The sequence below is a fragment of the Gossypium raimondii genome, chromosome 11 (assembly GCF_025698545.1).
Source record: "Gossypium raimondii isolate GPD5lz chromosome 11, ASM2569854v1, whole genome shotgun sequence".
NCBI classification, from domain to species: Eukaryota; Viridiplantae; Streptophyta; class Magnoliopsida; order Malvales; family Malvaceae; genus Gossypium; species Gossypium raimondii.
The window spans coordinates 43,346,258-43,363,313 of record NC_068575.1 but is presented as its reverse complement, the minus strand read 5'-3'; the positions used below and the strand labels follow the sequence as shown (position 1 = coordinate 43,363,313).

Here is a 17,056-nt window from a genome sequence, read left to right as displayed (position 1 = left end):
AATACAATAAAGGAAAAGGGCGAAAAAGAGGTAGAAGAAACAAAATAACTGACATAAAATAGGAAAAAGGGTATCCCAACAGTAAATGATAGACGGTTTATACTGTTCTTAGGTGAAGATTAAAAGCTTAATGTTAATAAGTGTTCCCCACGCGTTATCAGAATGTGCCATTTTTCCATTTAATCAACCATTTGCCTAAAATCTCAAAGATTTGCATGAATAATAAAAGGCATAAAGTCTAATTTAATCCTTAATGTTTATATCTCTTATCAATTTAGTCCTTATTCATTTTTAGTTTAATTTAGCTCCCGACTTTTGAAAAATATCAACATTTCAAAACAAGTATAATTGTTGTTTTTTTTCTACGACTTATTTAGCTCTCTAACTTTACAAAAAAAAGGGGTCATTAGCCCTCCATTTAATTTTTCGCTTTTTATAGTCCTTAAGTTTATGTTTTTTTGTCAAATTATCCAAAAATGGATGAAAATTTTAACTTTGCTGATGTGGCATATATGTGAATTTCCACGTGGATGAAACATCAACATTTAATTAATTTTTTTAAATTTAAAAAATTATTTTAAAAATTGAAAATAATTTAAATTATTAAAAAGTATAAAATATAAAAAAATATGTTTTTAATATTTTTAAAATTTTAAAATATTAATTAAATTTTTACATATCATTTACGCGACAATCCACATGTATGCCACGTTAGCAAAGTTTCCATCCATTTTGAGGTGATATGACAAAAAATGCAAGTTCAAGAACTAAAAGAGGCAAAAAAGTAAATGAAAGGCTAAAATAACTTTCTCATAAAATTGGAAGGTCAAATAAGTCATTATACATTGTTTTTTTTAATGAAAACACGGGCTAAAATGTTAAGTTTATAAACATGATAGCGTGTATTGTAATCTAAATGTCATATAAGATAAATAGTATTATGTCAACATGAAATATATGTGGATTGCCACGTGGGTTATCATCATCATTAGAAACTAATGTTTTAATCAATATTTTCATTAAAAAAAGTAATTTGAGTACTTTTAAAATATTAATCATCAAATTTTGGTAAAAATAAGAAGTAAATTAATAAAAACATAGACATTAAAAGTTAAAATAAAATAAAAAGTTATATGCTTAAATGATGTTCATAAAATACAAACTTAAAATATTTCTAGAAAGCGTGGTTAACTCAAAACTCTACAAATTATATACACTTAAACAAATAGGAAACCAATTTTGGTTTTGTTGTGTAGAGTGGATGGGATTAGATGAGCTCTATGTTCTACTTCTCCATAATACTCCCAAAGGGACTTGCATCAACAACCTTGTCTCATACATCAATTTCCAAATTTAACCTAGAAAACTTACACACCCAACCGACACCACTCTTTTTATACCACTCCTGTTTCTGGTTGACTTGTTAATATATCCTTTGACCTAGGACATTATGGTCATAACAAAATGAATCAATGAAGGTTTTGCATTTGGGATCCTTTCACAAAATCTGTCCTTTCCATGTGAACCCAGCAGTTTCATGTACCTCTCACTCTCTCTGTAATATATATATGATTTATTATGACAATTATTTGGCTTGTAATTGACACTATACCTCATATCTCACCTTTCTGGTCGTCCCAAAACAACCCTTTTAACTTTGCCCTTTTCCTGTCTCTCTTCCTTATTAATGTGTTATTTCTACATTATATATTTTAATTTTGACCAATACCATCTTTTAGTATCGGTTTTTTTCCATTAGAAAAAATATGTTCATGTGGTCTGCCACCATCACAAAGAAGGTTCCTTATGAAGGAAAAAATAAATAAATATATTGTAGTCAATAAATGCAGCTAAATCAACAGAGATTTAGTTTTATAAAAAAAAATGTTATTGCCAGCAATCTTTTATAATAATTTGAAAAACAACCAAATCCCCAAAAATACTAGTCTTATACAACTCTGTGGGGCAAAAAAATGTGACAATAAATGTGGGTTAATAAAAACAGTGATTCCCCCTTTGTTGTGTAAAATTATTTTAAATGCATCGTATCCAACATCCAAATTCCATACTACAAGGTCTATTCAATGCTTAGTTTCTGTCAAATTGGTCCCTCCTCTTCCTCCTTCTTCTTCCCTGGATTTAATATGAACTTTTAGCTGATTTAATGGATAAAAATCAAATTGAAAATGGATGTGAATGAAATCATGAAGTCAAACTTATTGAATGAATGAAGTTGACAGGAGGGAACATGATTGTTAAAAGAGTGTCCATAAACCAAAAAAAAACTTAACGTAATTACATATTTAGAATTGCTTAATTAAATCTTAAAACAGATAGATAAAAGTCAAAACCAAGGGTTTATTAGATGGATAAGTCCCCACATGGCATGCACGTCATTTAGTAAGTAAACTAAGAAATAATTTTAATTAGCCACCAAAGCCCTCAATGCCTCTTCTGGTATTTTTTCTTCTTCTTCAAACTTACTTTACCTTTTCAACGCCGAGATGAGCGGAAAATGAAAGTGCAATTAGTCCCCATTTCTCACTTCCAATCCCAAGCGCAGATTAAGGACCATTTGGTCACCAACTGCCACACTGTTGCTCATTTTATGTTACTCATCAATGCATGCCTTTTGAAAAAATGATTTATAATTTAATTGGTCCCTTATTTAGGGCAGCAATGAAATGGGTTTTCTTTTTTCCAACTCATTATGGCAAGTTTTCATGCTCCTTGTCCTGGTGAATGCTGTCTCACAGATTGTTAGCAAAATTATAATGGGATTTTTTTTATACTATGTTGTTAATTGATCACACCATTGATTGTTTAAGTGTTGCATCATGGTTTATGCTTAGCCTGCTTAAATGCTGGTGATGCATTGGTCCAAGCATTAAAATTGACTAAATTATAAGTGGATTAAACTGACTTGGATTTGCCTGATTTGCTGCCATGAACTTGATTAACCTTTTTTTTTTCTTTCTTAAAACGTCATTTTCAATTTTAGTGACTGAAAAGTACTATCCCCAAACTCTAAAGCTGGACAGCATAAAAGAGTCGCTAACCCCCTTCTAATGCAGTACCAGATTATGTAAGGAAAAAAAAACCCTTCTAAGATTGAGGCCTTGAGTCTTCATCCATTCTATTTTGTATTAATATATAGTATACTTTTGTGATTGTGAAATTTTTCCTTATTTGCAAGGATATCAATATCCTGACAGGTGCATGTTTCATAACATATGAAACTCCCATATATATATTTCATATGATTTGGCTCTTGAAAAAACAAGTTACATCAAATGTTACTTCATCAATCAAAATGCCTTCCCTGCCACGTCCTATACAACCTATATCAATTATTGGAGAATCCACTGGGCATAACCTTATGGGTTGTGGCCTAATCTACTCTGTATATAGACACCTCATTGATGGGCATAACTATCTCTGGTAACAAGGTTGTGAATTTTAATCCAGTATAATAGGTGACACATATAACTAACTACCACTATCTCAGCAACTAAACTGCTAAAGCCATTAATTAAGTAGCAATGGAATGATCACCACCAATATTTCTTTCTTTCTTTTTACTAAACAAAGTGAAAGTTTGGTTGGGAGAGGTGGCCTACGCACAACCTAATATTCAATTACGTCTCCTAACTCTGCATTGAGCTCATCACTGCTGCAACTCATATTGTACATAATTCGGCACTCACTTTTTATTAAAGACAAGACACACCAGGACCAGCTTTGCATAAGTTTGGTCGACCAAAGATTTTTGCTTACCCAACTCTCAGTTCATCCATGCTATGCTTCACTTATTATTAACCTTCTATACTAGAATTTATGAATTGCTTTTCTATAAATCTTCATTGTATGCTAATGCTTCAACTGAGCCCACTTCCTAGAGTTTGTCTTTGGCCCCTTTTATCAAATATTTAATGTCATCAATTGCATAATTGAAGGTCTGGGGACTTATGGATATAATCTTAGCATACCCCCCCCCATAGTTTTCTTTTCTTTTCCTTTGTAATTTGTAAAAGGAAAAGAGAATCCGACTCTTTATAAACAGACAAGTTTATAATTGAGGTAAATTTCAAATCTTTTATAATATTAACCAATATATTCATTTACAAATATACATATAGTAGGGCTATAGCATTGGCGAAACCAAATTATTTTTGAGGGGTCGAAATTAAATTGTAATTTTTACGATAATAAAAATATAATTTCATTATTTTAATAGCCTATATATTTATAATTTTTAAAGAATTAAACCAAATGTTTATTATTTTAGGGGAGACAAAGTGTAATTTTACTTTTACTATTTTAAAATTTTAAAAGGCCTAAATGGAGAATTTTCCATTTTAAAGGGGTTAGGCCCTATTAGTCCCCTAGCTACGCTCCTGGTTATACTATAGACATAATGATAAATTTAGCGCTCAACATTTACGTCTTTTATCAATTTGATCTTTATTATTTGTTTGAGCTAAATTTGATTTTTATCTTTTCAAAAATAGTCAAATTACCTTTTTTAATAAAAATGATGACTAAAATATTTTTTTGATGATATTGGCATGGCAGCCAACATGGTAGTCTATATATATTTTATATTAACATGGTACTATAGATTTTATATGTAACGTTAATAGATAATTTTAAAGAAAATATAAAAGTATTTAAAAGAATCTAAAGAAACTAAAATAAGTTCATAAAATTTAAAAAATATATTTTGACATACATATGAATCATTACGTTGGCTATCATATTTAAAATTTAACACATTAATCAATATTTTTGTTAAAATATAATTTAACTCAAATTAAAATATTAATAATCTAATTTAAATTTTTAGAGATTGAAGGTCAAATTTAACGAAAACAAGCTAAATATTAAATTTAGCGTTTACAATATGTAATGTAAAAATAAAATGATAAAATTTAAAGGAATGGAATGTAGCATGAATGTAGGAATCCAGAAGATTCCAGTCGGTTGAAGCGGTAAAAACAAAAAAGAAGATAATATAGTGGTGAGGCACAAACTTTTAGGAGGGTTAATTATGATTAGTGTTAGAATTATTACTGCGACTTCCCAATTTATGAACCGTTAAAAACAAAGACACGTTAGAATAGTTGATGGACGGCAAGGGCGCCAAAGATAGCCATACCCTCCTTGATTTTGATTGGTTGGCGACACGTGAAATCATCACCATCACGTACATCAAATCGAAGATCGTTTTTGGTGCGTGTTTGTCGTGGGCCCCCCTTTTTTCTTCCTCATAGCGTCGGTGCACGTGCCGCGCGTGACTCTTCCGTTTTTAGGATCAAAATGATGAATTTATATTAAGAAAAAGAACATGCGGAACGGCGTGAAGGGTCGTTAGTTGTTCCCTCCATTTTCTGAGAGCAACCTTATTCCGTTAACGTCGGTGGCAAGGATTCCGTCATTATGCAAGTTGTCGAATTTGCCCCTACCGATTCCCGGCTTGGAATATTCTCGCGAGGTACAGAAATGGGATTGTCTGCTTTGAAATTAGGTGTACTTGGTACGAAATTTCTGAGCAAATCCTTTTACATGTAATGGATGATGGGGCATGTGTCCCTTAAATTAAGGGTGAGGGGACCAAAATGGCTGAGGATCTATGCCGGGTGGCGCCGCATATATTTCCGCCACGTGTTTAGATTTGGTATCTTCGGTGAGCTTTGCACTGGACTTGTCGCTTTCTACGTTGAGGAAGCAATGGGAAACGAAGGGGAAATATATGAGAAACCTCAAAACTTCGTTGGGTAGCATAAATGATAAATCCAAAACTCAAAATTCTAAATATAATATCAAAATCAACACCAATGATTAATGGTTACATTTTGTGATTAGTGTGATATTATTAATTTTTATCCTTTCTTAATTTTATTACTAAATGATAATTGTTAAAATTTGTTACTTCTAAAACACAATGTAATAAATATATTATTACACACGTAATATTATATTTGTTTATTATTTTCACGTATTACACTTAAAAAATTAGTTAATGGATTTAATGACAGTTATTTATGTTCAAATTCAAAAGCATAAATACTAATAATGATTCAATTGAAGAATATAAACTAAATATAAAACTTTATATAAAGTACAAGACTAATACAATAATTTAATCAAACAAATTTAACCACTACTGCTTTGTTTTGGGACTAAAATTCAAAATTCAATAAGTATGAAAATTAAATTTGTCAAATTTGAAAAGTATAGGGCTAAATCTGGCCAAATTAAAGTAAAGAAACTAAATACATAACTTTATGCAAAGTATTGGGACTAATAGTAGAATTTCACCGATAATTAAAAGTTTTTATAACTTTTAGGGTAAATATACATTTTGGTAACTACATTTGGTTTTAATGTTCATTTTTATACTCACATTTTTTTGTGTGTTCAAATTTAGGGGGTGAACATTCAATCGAATCGTATCGAATGAAAAAAATTCGAGTTAATTGAGTTGATAAATCATATTTTATCATCCTAACTCAATTTGAAATTTTCTCAATTTGAGTCAAGTGAGATGATATTTGAATCGAATATATTTGTTCGAGTTAAATTAAAAAATGACTTTGGGTTCTTGTAACCACTGCCACCCACCGTGATCAATTTTGTTATTAACTTTCATCTCCTCATAATTTATTTATTAATCTTTTATATACGGGTTAACTTCTTTTCTTGCTTAGTTGCTTCAATTATCTTTTTATTCTTGTCACCATGTATTTTAAAATTTTAAAATATATTAAATGTAAAAATGTGATTTTTAATAAAAGTTATTTTAAAGATAAAATGTGAAATTGGTACCAATGAAATTTTAACACGAATATTTTATGACATCATCAATAATTTAATTTTAACATAAATTGATAAAGATTCAACAATATTAAACAATTCAATAATATAAATAGTACAAAATGTGAAATTTAATTTAAAATATAAATAGTAGATATAAATCAAAAAAAAATTTTGGGGGTTTGAGGAAGTAAACGTATTGGAGGAAAGCAAAATGAAATAAAATTAAGGTTTGGGAAAGTACAAATTTTGGGGAGGAAATAAAAAGAAAAAGTTTTGGGGTGGTAAAATTTCTTTGGGAAAAATGAAAGGGTTTGAGGGGGGTCGGGGTAGGAAAAGGGTTTGATATTTGATTTATTCAAATTATTGAAGTTATTTAAATTCAAACTTTTAATTCAATTTGAACTAGAAATTCAAAAAAAAATTCAAGTTGATTCAATTAACTCGAATAATTAGAACTTTTTTTCAATTTTTTCGAGGAGAATCGAATTTTGCTTACCTCGATTCAAATTGATACCTATGTTTGGTTTCTATCATACAAAATAGTACCTGAAACTAACGGTGTTACCTTTATCTATGTAAACCAACGAATATTTAACATGTGGTCCAATAAATATTTAAGATGTGATGCCATCATCAAAATAAAAAAATTATTAAAATTTTTATTGTATAAAGATAATATTTATATTTACAAAATTATCATATTATCTAAAAGAATTACAAATTTTAAAATTGATAAAATAGATTTCATTCAACAGAAAAAATTATTTCTGAAAATTAATTTACTCTTTTAAAAAGTATACGACATTTTTGTCAAAAGGATGCATGTTTAGATACCAAAATACTACTTATTTCAGATTGGGATGCCACATTCTGAATGCGTGTCCGATTTCATGTTTTGTAAAAAATTCTATGTTTTGAATTTTGGACAATAATTTTAAAAAAATACATATTCAGAAGAGGTTATAATTTCAATTTAAATCTTGAGTTGAAGATAAATACATTTGAGTATTTTTATTTTTTTTGTTTGAACTATGTAACTAGAGGTAAATATGTAATTTTAAACAAAAACCTTTTAAATTTAATTGATTTTGATTTTTATAATTTTAATATTTTATATATATTTTAATTTTTAGATTTTTAATAAATTTTAGATAGTGATATCATTGTGACATCATCATTGTCAAGTGTCAAATATTGGACTTTGGGGTGTCAATTAATTATTAGAAGCAACATGAAAAGGTTAAAACAGTTAGTTTTAAGTAATTTTAAGAAAAAAAAGACATACGTATCAAAATAAATATTGATGCGAAACATTTAATATATATATAAAAGGATGTAATTCACTAAGATGTTGTGTTGAGTATATAATTTATAACGGAAGATTTTTTTTTTTGTTTTTGGTGATTTTATTACTGATATATACAAACCCATATCTCAAAGTTAGGACACAGAAAAAGCATTCAACAAGGAAATTAATTAGTGGAAAAGCCTAAAACAAAGGAAAATTTGGCATTACCCCACTCATCTTTCTCACAATGTTGATGTTAGATGAAAGCTAAAAATCATATATCCGGCAAAGTTGGAAGGATTTTACTAACAACGGTCTTTAAAATATTGTGCCCTTTAGTTCTTTTTAATCTTTTACCACATGGCTGACACATAAAATGGGAAAAACTTGTCAACAAGTTAATCATTGGTTTTTCACATGAACCCTAATTAAGAATCATGTGATCCCCAAATTTGATTCAATAGGACCCATGTTACAGTTAGTAGTTACATGTCTTTTACCTTTTGCCTGTGCAAACCCATATCCCTTCACACCCAAGACTTACTCGTCATCATATATATATATATATATATTAAGGGTCACTTTTTGAGCGCATCATTATCCAAGCATGACAGTCTTTGTGTTCTTTTTTCTCTCCAATATATATGTTATGCTTTGAAGGCGGGGACCTAGATTTTGGGTTCTCGTGGCCCATAAATCTCACTTTCTGAAGGCCTTAATTCTTCTCTTCATCAACACTAATTTTCTTTTGTGCTCCCTCAACTTTTGTTTTTGTTATTGTCAAAGTTTATATATATTGGATTCCTTTTCCTTTTTGCACTTTTATCGGTTATGGCGGGCCATTGCTCTTCATTTTCTTAACGGTAAAAAAGATGGCGCCAGCGCCAATTTCTCTTAACCTGAGGGTATGGGTGCTTTTCTTCACTTTTAATATAAATTAAGGTTAATATGCTATTTGGTACATGTGTTCATTTTTTATATTCAATTTAGTATTTAAGTTGTTCTTTTTTATCCCAAGTTGGTACCTAAGTTTGGCTACAATGCTCACTATCCTACATCAATTTGGCTTAAATGTTCAATCCCCCAACTATGTACTTATGCTTTTTTAACTAGAGGATACAATCAAACATTTACCGAATTACATATTTGGTCTAGATACTAAATTCAAGTATGAAATAATAATGATAAGCTTTAGTGGAGTCCTTATCAAAATCAATACCTACAAACATAAATCCCTTGGTTTGGATGTTAGTGTTTTTGATTTTGAATTTCTCCAAACATACCCTTTTTCGACCATCTTTTCTTGATTCTTAATCTCGAATATGTTTGAAGGTTTTCATAGGTTAGGTTGCAGTTGTATTTACAATTAAACCGGTGAAGGGGTAAAGTGGGTTGAAGATGAAGGAGCTAAAATTCTGCAAACTCAGCAACAAAGAGAAACTTTAAGGAACCAACCAACAGACAACTGTATTCAATATCCTTGTCTCTCACATCATTGCCTTCAACTTTCATTTTATCCTGTTTAATTTCACACGTCACTCTCTTTCAAAGAAAATAAAAAACTTGAAATGGCCCGGTTGGTTCAGATCAGATCAATCTAACACAACCAAGTTCATAGTATTTACTGAAAAGGCCTCTATGTCAAAGCTGGGTCAAGTGGGCTTTTAGTTGGAAAATTAAAGAAAACGAAAGGGCCTCAATGTCAAAGCTTCAGCCCAATTTCTTCATCTCTTTTCTTCTTCGCCAACCCTGTTTTACAAGCTTACTGCCTCCCCTCTGCTCAAACAAAAACAACCCCTTCCTCTTCTTTTGTCCTTTAAACGTAACAATTTCATGATCTAGAAAATGGGATTTGGGGCTTTAAGAAGTATCGTTCGACCACTATGTCGGACTCTCCTACTATCCCAGGCTTCCCCTGCTTCTGGAACTATGTCGACTCTCCCCTCTTATTTGTGCCCAAAACCCTGTTTGAATTCCCTTTTGTGCGGGTCTATTTACCGCCAATCTCCATGGATCTCGATGTCCAATCAGTTGCATAGCTTAACCAATACTCGTTTCCCAAAGAGAAGGCCTCAAGACAAGGCACGCCGAAAAAGAGCCAGCTTGAAACCTCCTGGTACCTCACTTAACATCCCTTCATTTTGTCTTTCAATTTTTAATTAATTTACCTTTTCAGGATTTATTTTTGCGATTTTTTTGTTCCTAACTAGTAGGGTTTATGTGCAATTAGGGTTTTTAGAAAGCATTTTTTTCTCCCCTTAGAATATGCCTAATTTAACAAAAGAAAATACCCAAGTTATTGGTGAAACAAATGGGGAAAAGAACCGGGAAATGCTAATGAATTTAAGAATGCAGGGCCATATGCATGGGTGAAGTATACACCAGGGGAGCCTATTCTTCCAAATAATCCTAATGAAGGGAGTGTCAAAAGAAGGAATGAGAAAAAGAGAATGAGGCTGCGCCGTGCGTTTAAATTGGTTTGTTTTCCATAAATCACATTGAAAATAGTTCTACTGATATGAGATTCGCATGGCAATCATCAAATTTGTAGTGTGTTTGGTTTTTATGGAATTAAATGGGAACACAATGAGGAAGGAAGTGGCTTATGTTGCATGCATTATCAACCATTTTTCCTTTTAAGTAGAAGTTGCATCCAAATCTCCTATATCCATCTGAGTATAGTAATGCTGACTTGAAATTAATGGTTGGATTTTGAAGCTACAATCTGCTTAACTGGTTACCTTGTCCGATATATTTAGAGGAAATCAAGAAGTTAAATATTTGATAAATGTTGCCTGTAAGTAACCTTTTAGTTAGTCAATAGAGAGTTTGGGGCTTGAAATGAGGAATAGGTTCATCAGTGTGTAAGTTATTGAGAGAAAATTTGTCCTAATACTTGCAACTAGTTTATTTCATGTAAAAACCAGCATTTGATTGTGACTACTTCATTGAAACCTGTCTTCGGTTGGTAATTCATATTTTCAAAATTTGCCTCTACGATTGCTTCCTGAAGGTTGCATGGTTTCACAATTTCATAGGACATGAAATATAATGCACATTTTTTTCTTAACGTCTATATATTTGGTTATGGAGAAAACGCTTATCTCTTGCCCTTGGGTTCTACAGGCAGAGGCAAAGAAGAGGAAAGCTCAATTGCAGGAAGCTAATAGGAAGAAGAAGATTAAGCAAGTAGAGCGTAAGATGGCTGCAGTGGCTAGGGATAGAGCATGGGCCGAAAGGCTGGTGGAACTGCAGGGGCTTGAGGAAGAGAAGAAAAAGGCCATGGCTTGAAATTTCGCTTGCTTATACGCTTTGTCTTCCAATGTTATGCTGATTTTGAGATGGTTTGTAAGAACTTAATTATGTTTCCATCCTAATGTTTGGTTACGCCAGCCGGTCTACGGTTTAATGCATTTAGACATCTGATGTTGGTTTCTCTAGTTCTGCACTTATTCATTTATAGACAGGAAATTTGTATCTTTGTGTTTAGGACTAGGAAACAGAAAGGTGTTCAAAAGTTCCATTTGGCCTTGGCTGAGGACTTACTTTTAGCACAGTGAATCAAGATCTGAAATAATTTGAGATTAAATTTTATTTTATAATGATGCTTGTGATTTCCGATGATTGCCAATTGACCTAAGAAAAGGTTATGGAAGAGGGATACAGTTTCATTTATGGTAATACTTCATTTATCATGCTTGAGGTTTCTTGAGGTTCCATCTCTCACCTTTTTTGTTTTATGGCCTAAAGTGACTAAAGATACCTGAGCCACTATATTCTTTCCGACTAAATAGAATCAATAATTACAATTATATCAATCAGATTCAAGTGTTCCAAGTGTAAAACGAGATATGGTGTTGTCAATATTAGTAGTTTTTCCTATACGAGACATCAACCACACTCTATTCGGGATCAGTCAGCTCCATTGTTGATCAATCAATGAACCCCTGTTTCCAGTTTCGACCAAACAAAGAACAGATGTTTACAACTCATTTTCATGGTTGCAATTGCAATCTGCTTCATCTTTTGCTCTTTCACTGATGTTAATCTAGAAGACATATCCTCTGTTAGATAATTTTAGCCATGGAAGATGATTGATCTATAGCAGGGCCAAAATTATTGGAGGAGGCAATGGAACAAGGATTTAGACAATGCATTCAATATAGAAGGAACAAAGAAAAAGGGGACCCAGTTAGGACCTCTCCAATGCTATGAAAGAAAAAAAAGATGGTGACATGAGAACTAACACCATAATGCACAGTCCTATCATATCTTTTAAAAGATCAATGTATCTGTACAAATGGCCATTCCCCAGTGGCTCCCTTTTGAGTGGGCAATAATCCTTCCAAAGTTTCTGTCTTCTTATGTATTATCCAATTCAGAAAGGAAAATATTTTGCTTTAGATATTATTGTACTACAGACTGTCCTTGATGGGCCAAACTAATGGTAGTTTCATAAGCGGGTGACACTGATTGGCAGCTTCCTCTTCATCCTAACTGTTGGAAAGTAGATAATGTGATCCTCTTCAGCAACCCATCTGCATGTATGAGAAGAATAATGAGTGCTTTGATTTTAACAGATTGTCTAACCATGGCATGATAGCTAAAACGTCGATTCTTTAGTTTCTCAAATCATGTAGGGTTTAAAGTAAGACCTCGTTGAGGTGTCCCATGGTCCACTAAATTGAATCATAGCAGTTGAACTAGAATTCTATGATTAAAGAATACAAGAATCAGTAAACTACCTGTAACTGGTGATGAGATGGTGAAGGAAGATTGAAATTTCAAGCCTTGATAGTTCTATACCAGGGCAAAGCCTCTGCCCACCTCCAAATGGTGTAAAGCCATTGTTGTTAACAGCAGTTCCAAGTCTCTGTAAACAAATAAATTTCTTTTATTTGCTCAAAATAGTTCATGAATAATAAACAGTTGACAATATTTTAGTATTTTAAGCTACCTCCCATCTCCATGGATGGAAACGATAAGGTTGTTCATAATTTTCTTCATCCATATGAACAGAAATGAAAGAAGCTAGAACACACCATCCCTGTGGTATCAGATAGCCTGCCAAAAGAAAAAAAACCAAATTGATGTGTGCTTTTCCCTGCTTTCTACAAATTCGAGCTTAAAGCAAATACAATGGAAAAACTACCTTTGATATCAATGTCCTTTACTGCTTTCCTCCAAACTCCATTAATGATATTTGCCAGTCTAAGAGTTTCACTTATTACCTACCAATGAAACAAAAAAGAGTGCATGTCAGTGTCACTGTTCCCTTTCGCTTGTCTAATGGCACCTACCATGAAATTTTGAGGCTCACATTTTGAGTGAATGGCAAAGACAAGTAGTCAGTCCAACTATAATCTTCACCACAATTCATCTTTTGCTTTTTCAGTTCCATATTCTCCTCCTGCAAAAAAATCAACATCAAAATTACTTAAAAAATCCCTTTTTTGAGCCAAAGCTAATGCCATTGAAAATTTAGATAATTACGATTTGGCTCAACTACAAAATTGGTTTCTAAACTTATACCATTTTCCCCATGTAAGTACCTAAAGTTTTTTTGGGGTTAAAATTGGTACTTAAACTATCAATTCCTCTCATTCTACTAAAAGAAGTGTACAACATCCAATTAAAAACATAACACATGTCTCGTTCTTATTCGTCTCATCTTAAAAGTAATATAGTTAAGGGGTAATTTTGCATTTAAGCCTTCATATTTTTCAATTAAAATAAACTGGTCGCCACGAAGAACAGGAAGTGACAGGACATACTCCTTTAACTCTCAAACCTAAAGTATGGTCTATATTTTGACACAATTACAATCTGTCGTGTGCCTAAATGAAACCATGAAAGAGACTTATCTGTGGAAAAAATTTTGGGGGAAAAATGGTGAAATAGTGACATTCTTGGACCTGGTTTTGAAGTGGAAACCAAAATAATCCTAGCCGTTGGATATAAAGGTGAGAATTCCTTATCCCATTTTTTTTTTAAAGTTTTATGTTTGGGATTTGTATGTTACGTACCATCAACTGGTGGAGAGCAACAGGGCTGTCACCGAGGAATTTGACAGCTAGGGTCATTGCCATGGGAACCGTCTCTTCTCCTGGGATCATCATCTCTATTATGTTCCCACTGATGTAATCCAACGGCAGAGATTGCTTCTCTTTTGTTTCTCCTTGTTCATCATCATCACCTTCTTCACTAATGTCACGTAACAGGACGTCCACTGCATCATTGACCACACTGTTTTCGCCTGTTTTCGCCATGGCCATTTTTCTCTCCTTCAGAATCTTTTCCACCATTTTTACTAACCTTTCTTTGGCCTACAACAAATAATAAAAAAAACAAAACAACTTCTTGAAAACCCCATGGAAAATGGTAACCGGAGAGGAGATGAATGCTGCTAAAGCCAATTACCTTGAGAGATTTATATAGTCTTGTTCCTGGAAACTTGATAGGCAAGCAAATCAAACCTTTGATGAATTCCTCAAATTCTCTCTTCATAAACTCCAAATCTTCACCGGGATCAACACTCATTAAAACTTTAACCAAGACTTGGAACGTAATCTGAGATGTTTAATGAAGCAGATTCAGTGAAATAAATAATCTGAGAGTTTGGAATTAACAATACTAGTACTTTCGAGTAGACCTTTTTGGTTTCTTGTTGAACATGTACGAGCTGCATGTGCTGCCAAGAACCCAAAGTTTGTCTCACAGAGTTCTCAATGTTTGTAGTAATACTGGTTTTAAGCTGCGGGGACCTGAGGAAGCCTGCAATGAGTGCATGTACCCTCTTCTGAAGGTTACCATTCATTTGAAGTATGGAAGACGGGCCAAGCAACAATCGGATGGATTTGGGGTAAGCAGGAACAAAGGTGTTGCCATGGTTCTGCAAAACCACCTTGTTCACGTCGGGATCAGTTGAAACTATAATGGGTGTTCCCAAGATGTGTGTTTTGAACACATTCCCATGCCTGGTAAGATCGAGACACAACCATTTCTATAAGCAAAAGCTTTCGGATTCGATTTAATTGCTTATTGTGTTAATTCTGTCACGCCTTTTTTTTTGGATAATGGAAGCTTGTGTTTTCAAGCTAGGAGCTCATCGATGAAGAATTTTCCTTTGGGACATATCATTTAGCGAAGACACGATGTCTAGGTTAATTTATCTATTTGTCTGAATCATAAGGAGAATTTGGGGCCTAGGTACCAAGTTAGTCATCGTGGCATTCAGCCAAAAAAGAAAAAGTTAGTCATTGTGGCTATGTTCCCAATGTCTAACAAATAATTTTAAATATTATTTCATGAAATGACAAGTTAAAATAACAATGTTTTATATAAAAAGTTAACAATATTATAGACAACTTTAGAATAATTCAGGGAAAAAATTTATTACTCGTCTAGGATAGAATTTCTTTATTATTAAGATTCCAATAATTTTAAATTTATGTAATAAGCTACTTCCTACAACATGTTAATTGAAAACTCATAATGCCAACAAAAGAAAAATAAATAAATCAAAGAGAAGTTTAGTTTGGTCTTTGCATGTTACATGATTTGAATAGATAAACCCTCCAATATTAAAACTTTTTATACTACTGAGTCAAGAATACAAGAACTTGGAAATAATTAGAATTTTATAGAGGTTGCATAGTTAGCAATATTCTTACATAAAATGATTATGGTGAAGAAGCAATGATATATGAATCTAGCTAGGGTTCCTATATATCATCCAAGACAAAAGCAAGTTTAAGAGATAAAAGAACAATGCATGCATATACACACATGAAAATATTGAAATGAAGCCATGGAGAAAGTAGGAAGAGCAAAAAAACAAAACATGTGGCCAAGAAAAGAAGATAATCCCAAAAGTAAAGAAACATCAACAGTGGAGTTAAATAGAAAGAAAAAAAAAAGCTTACAGGAGCTTGCGTTTGTCCATGAAACTGACAGGTCGAGAGGTGTAACCACAAGCAATGAAGTCAAGAGTTTCACCTAAGAAAGGCCAACCCAAGCTCCCTTTCGGTATCCCACTCTTCATCTTTTTCTCCTCCTTGTGTTTATACCAAAACCACCCTGCAACAACAATACCCATCAACAAGCTCATCATTAATACAAATCCCCATCCCATCTTCTCTGAATAGAACCCTAGCTAGCTCTAGCAATCAAAACAAGCAGATGAGGGTTGCTTTTTCTTCTTTGTACAGCTTATTCATGCAGCTCTTTGAGACTACTTAGTCATTCATGCAGCTCTTTGTACCGTTCTGAAACTAAAGAAAGAGAAAAATACGGTCCAAGTGAGGCGAATCGAATGAGAAAAGAGGATTGAAGGTGATATGGGTATGTATAGAGTGAGAGAGAGAGGTTGAAGCTATATCATTAAATGAGTTGACCCATATATGCTCCACGCTTGTTCATTTTTGTCTTCTCTCCGTGTACATAGACGGAGATCCATCCCTCCTCCTAAGTGGGGTAGGGTTTAAAAGCATTAAAAGGTTTGTCCTTGTTGCTGCTGTTCTTCCCCGGTTAACTTGATGTGGTTTGTTTAGCTTTTTCGATTCCACAAAATTAATATCACAGCCTAAGCCTATATACACAAAACGAAATGGTCCGTCTCCATTAGGTTTTTTTAGTCATTAAATTCATAGTAAAAGAGGATCTCGGCATATGAAACTGGTAGGCAGGAAGCAGGGAATTCGGATGACACTTGTTAGCCAAGGTGTTGAAAAGTTAAAAGAACAAGCAACTTCAAAAATGAGAGAGCAATGTGAAGTCTAATCGTAGGGATTTTGAAATTGGTTCTCCCCTAGCTTTAGAATTAGAGGTAGGGGGCAAAGCCCAGTGGGCCTACCGTGAGGGCGCCGAAATTGTCAGCCTTCTTTTATTTTTTTATTGTCATCGTTTAGTCTTCCATCATTCGTCAGACGCTCACCACCAGCTGAGAAA

General features: G+C 32.9%; 2 protein-coding genes across 2 annotated transcripts; one reads left to right on the top strand and one right to left on the bottom strand.

Moving 5' to 3' along the window:
- The first annotated feature begins 9,856 nt into the window (after positions 1-9,856).
- LOC105803760 (uncharacterized) lies at positions 9,857-11,709 on the top strand. Its single transcript, XM_012636155.2, has 3 exons — positions 9,857-10,223; positions 10,463-10,584; positions 11,234-11,709. Exons 1-3 carry the CDS (start codon positions 9,953-9,955, stop codon positions 11,396-11,398), a joined length of 558 nt encoding a protein of 185 aa, XP_012491609.1. The 5' UTR covers positions 9,857-9,952; the 3' UTR covers positions 11,399-11,709.
- Positions 11,710-12,239: 530 nt separating this feature from the next.
- LOC105803759 (3-epi-6-deoxocathasterone 23-monooxygenase CYP90C1) lies at positions 12,240-16,520 on the bottom strand. Its single transcript, XM_012636154.2, has 9 exons — positions 16,033-16,520; positions 14,760-15,084; positions 14,528-14,677; positions 14,134-14,433; positions 13,428-13,517; positions 13,260-13,338; positions 13,065-13,171; positions 12,853-12,980; positions 12,240-12,645 (listed from the first exon to the last, which is right to left on the bottom strand). The coding sequence occupies exons 1-9, from the start codon at positions 16,239-16,241 to the stop codon at positions 12,561-12,563; spliced, it is 1,473 nt and encodes a 490-aa protein (XP_012491608.1). The 5' UTR covers positions 16,242-16,520; the 3' UTR covers positions 12,240-12,560.
- Positions 16,521-17,056: the final 536 nt, after the last annotated feature.

Bases quoted from the DNA above. Each gene is read 5' to 3' on its own strand.
- LOC105803760 (XM_012636155.2), top strand. From the start codon at position 9,953: ATGGGATTTGGGGCTTTAAGAAGTATCGTTCGACCACTATGTCGGACT. The intron at 10,224-10,462 runs GTACCTCACTTA...TTAAGAATGCAG, and splicing joins AGCCAGCTTGAAACCTCCTG to GGCCATATGCATGGGTGAAG. The intron at 10,585-11,233 runs GTTTGTTTTCCA...TGGGTTCTACAG, and splicing joins TGCGCCGTGCGTTTAAATTG to GCAGAGGCAAAGAAGAGGAA.
- LOC105803759 (XM_012636154.2), bottom strand. From the start codon at position 16,241: ATGGGATGGGGATTTGTATTAATGATGAGCTTGTTGATGGGTATTGTT. The intron at 13,172-13,259 runs GTAGTTTTTCCA...TTCTTTTGGCAG, and splicing joins AAAGGACATTGATATCAAAG to GCTATCTGATACCACAGGGA. The intron at 12,981-13,064 runs GTAGCTTAAAAT...ATTTGTTTACAG, and splicing joins TCCATCCATGGAGATGGGAG to AGACTTGGAACTGCTGTTAA.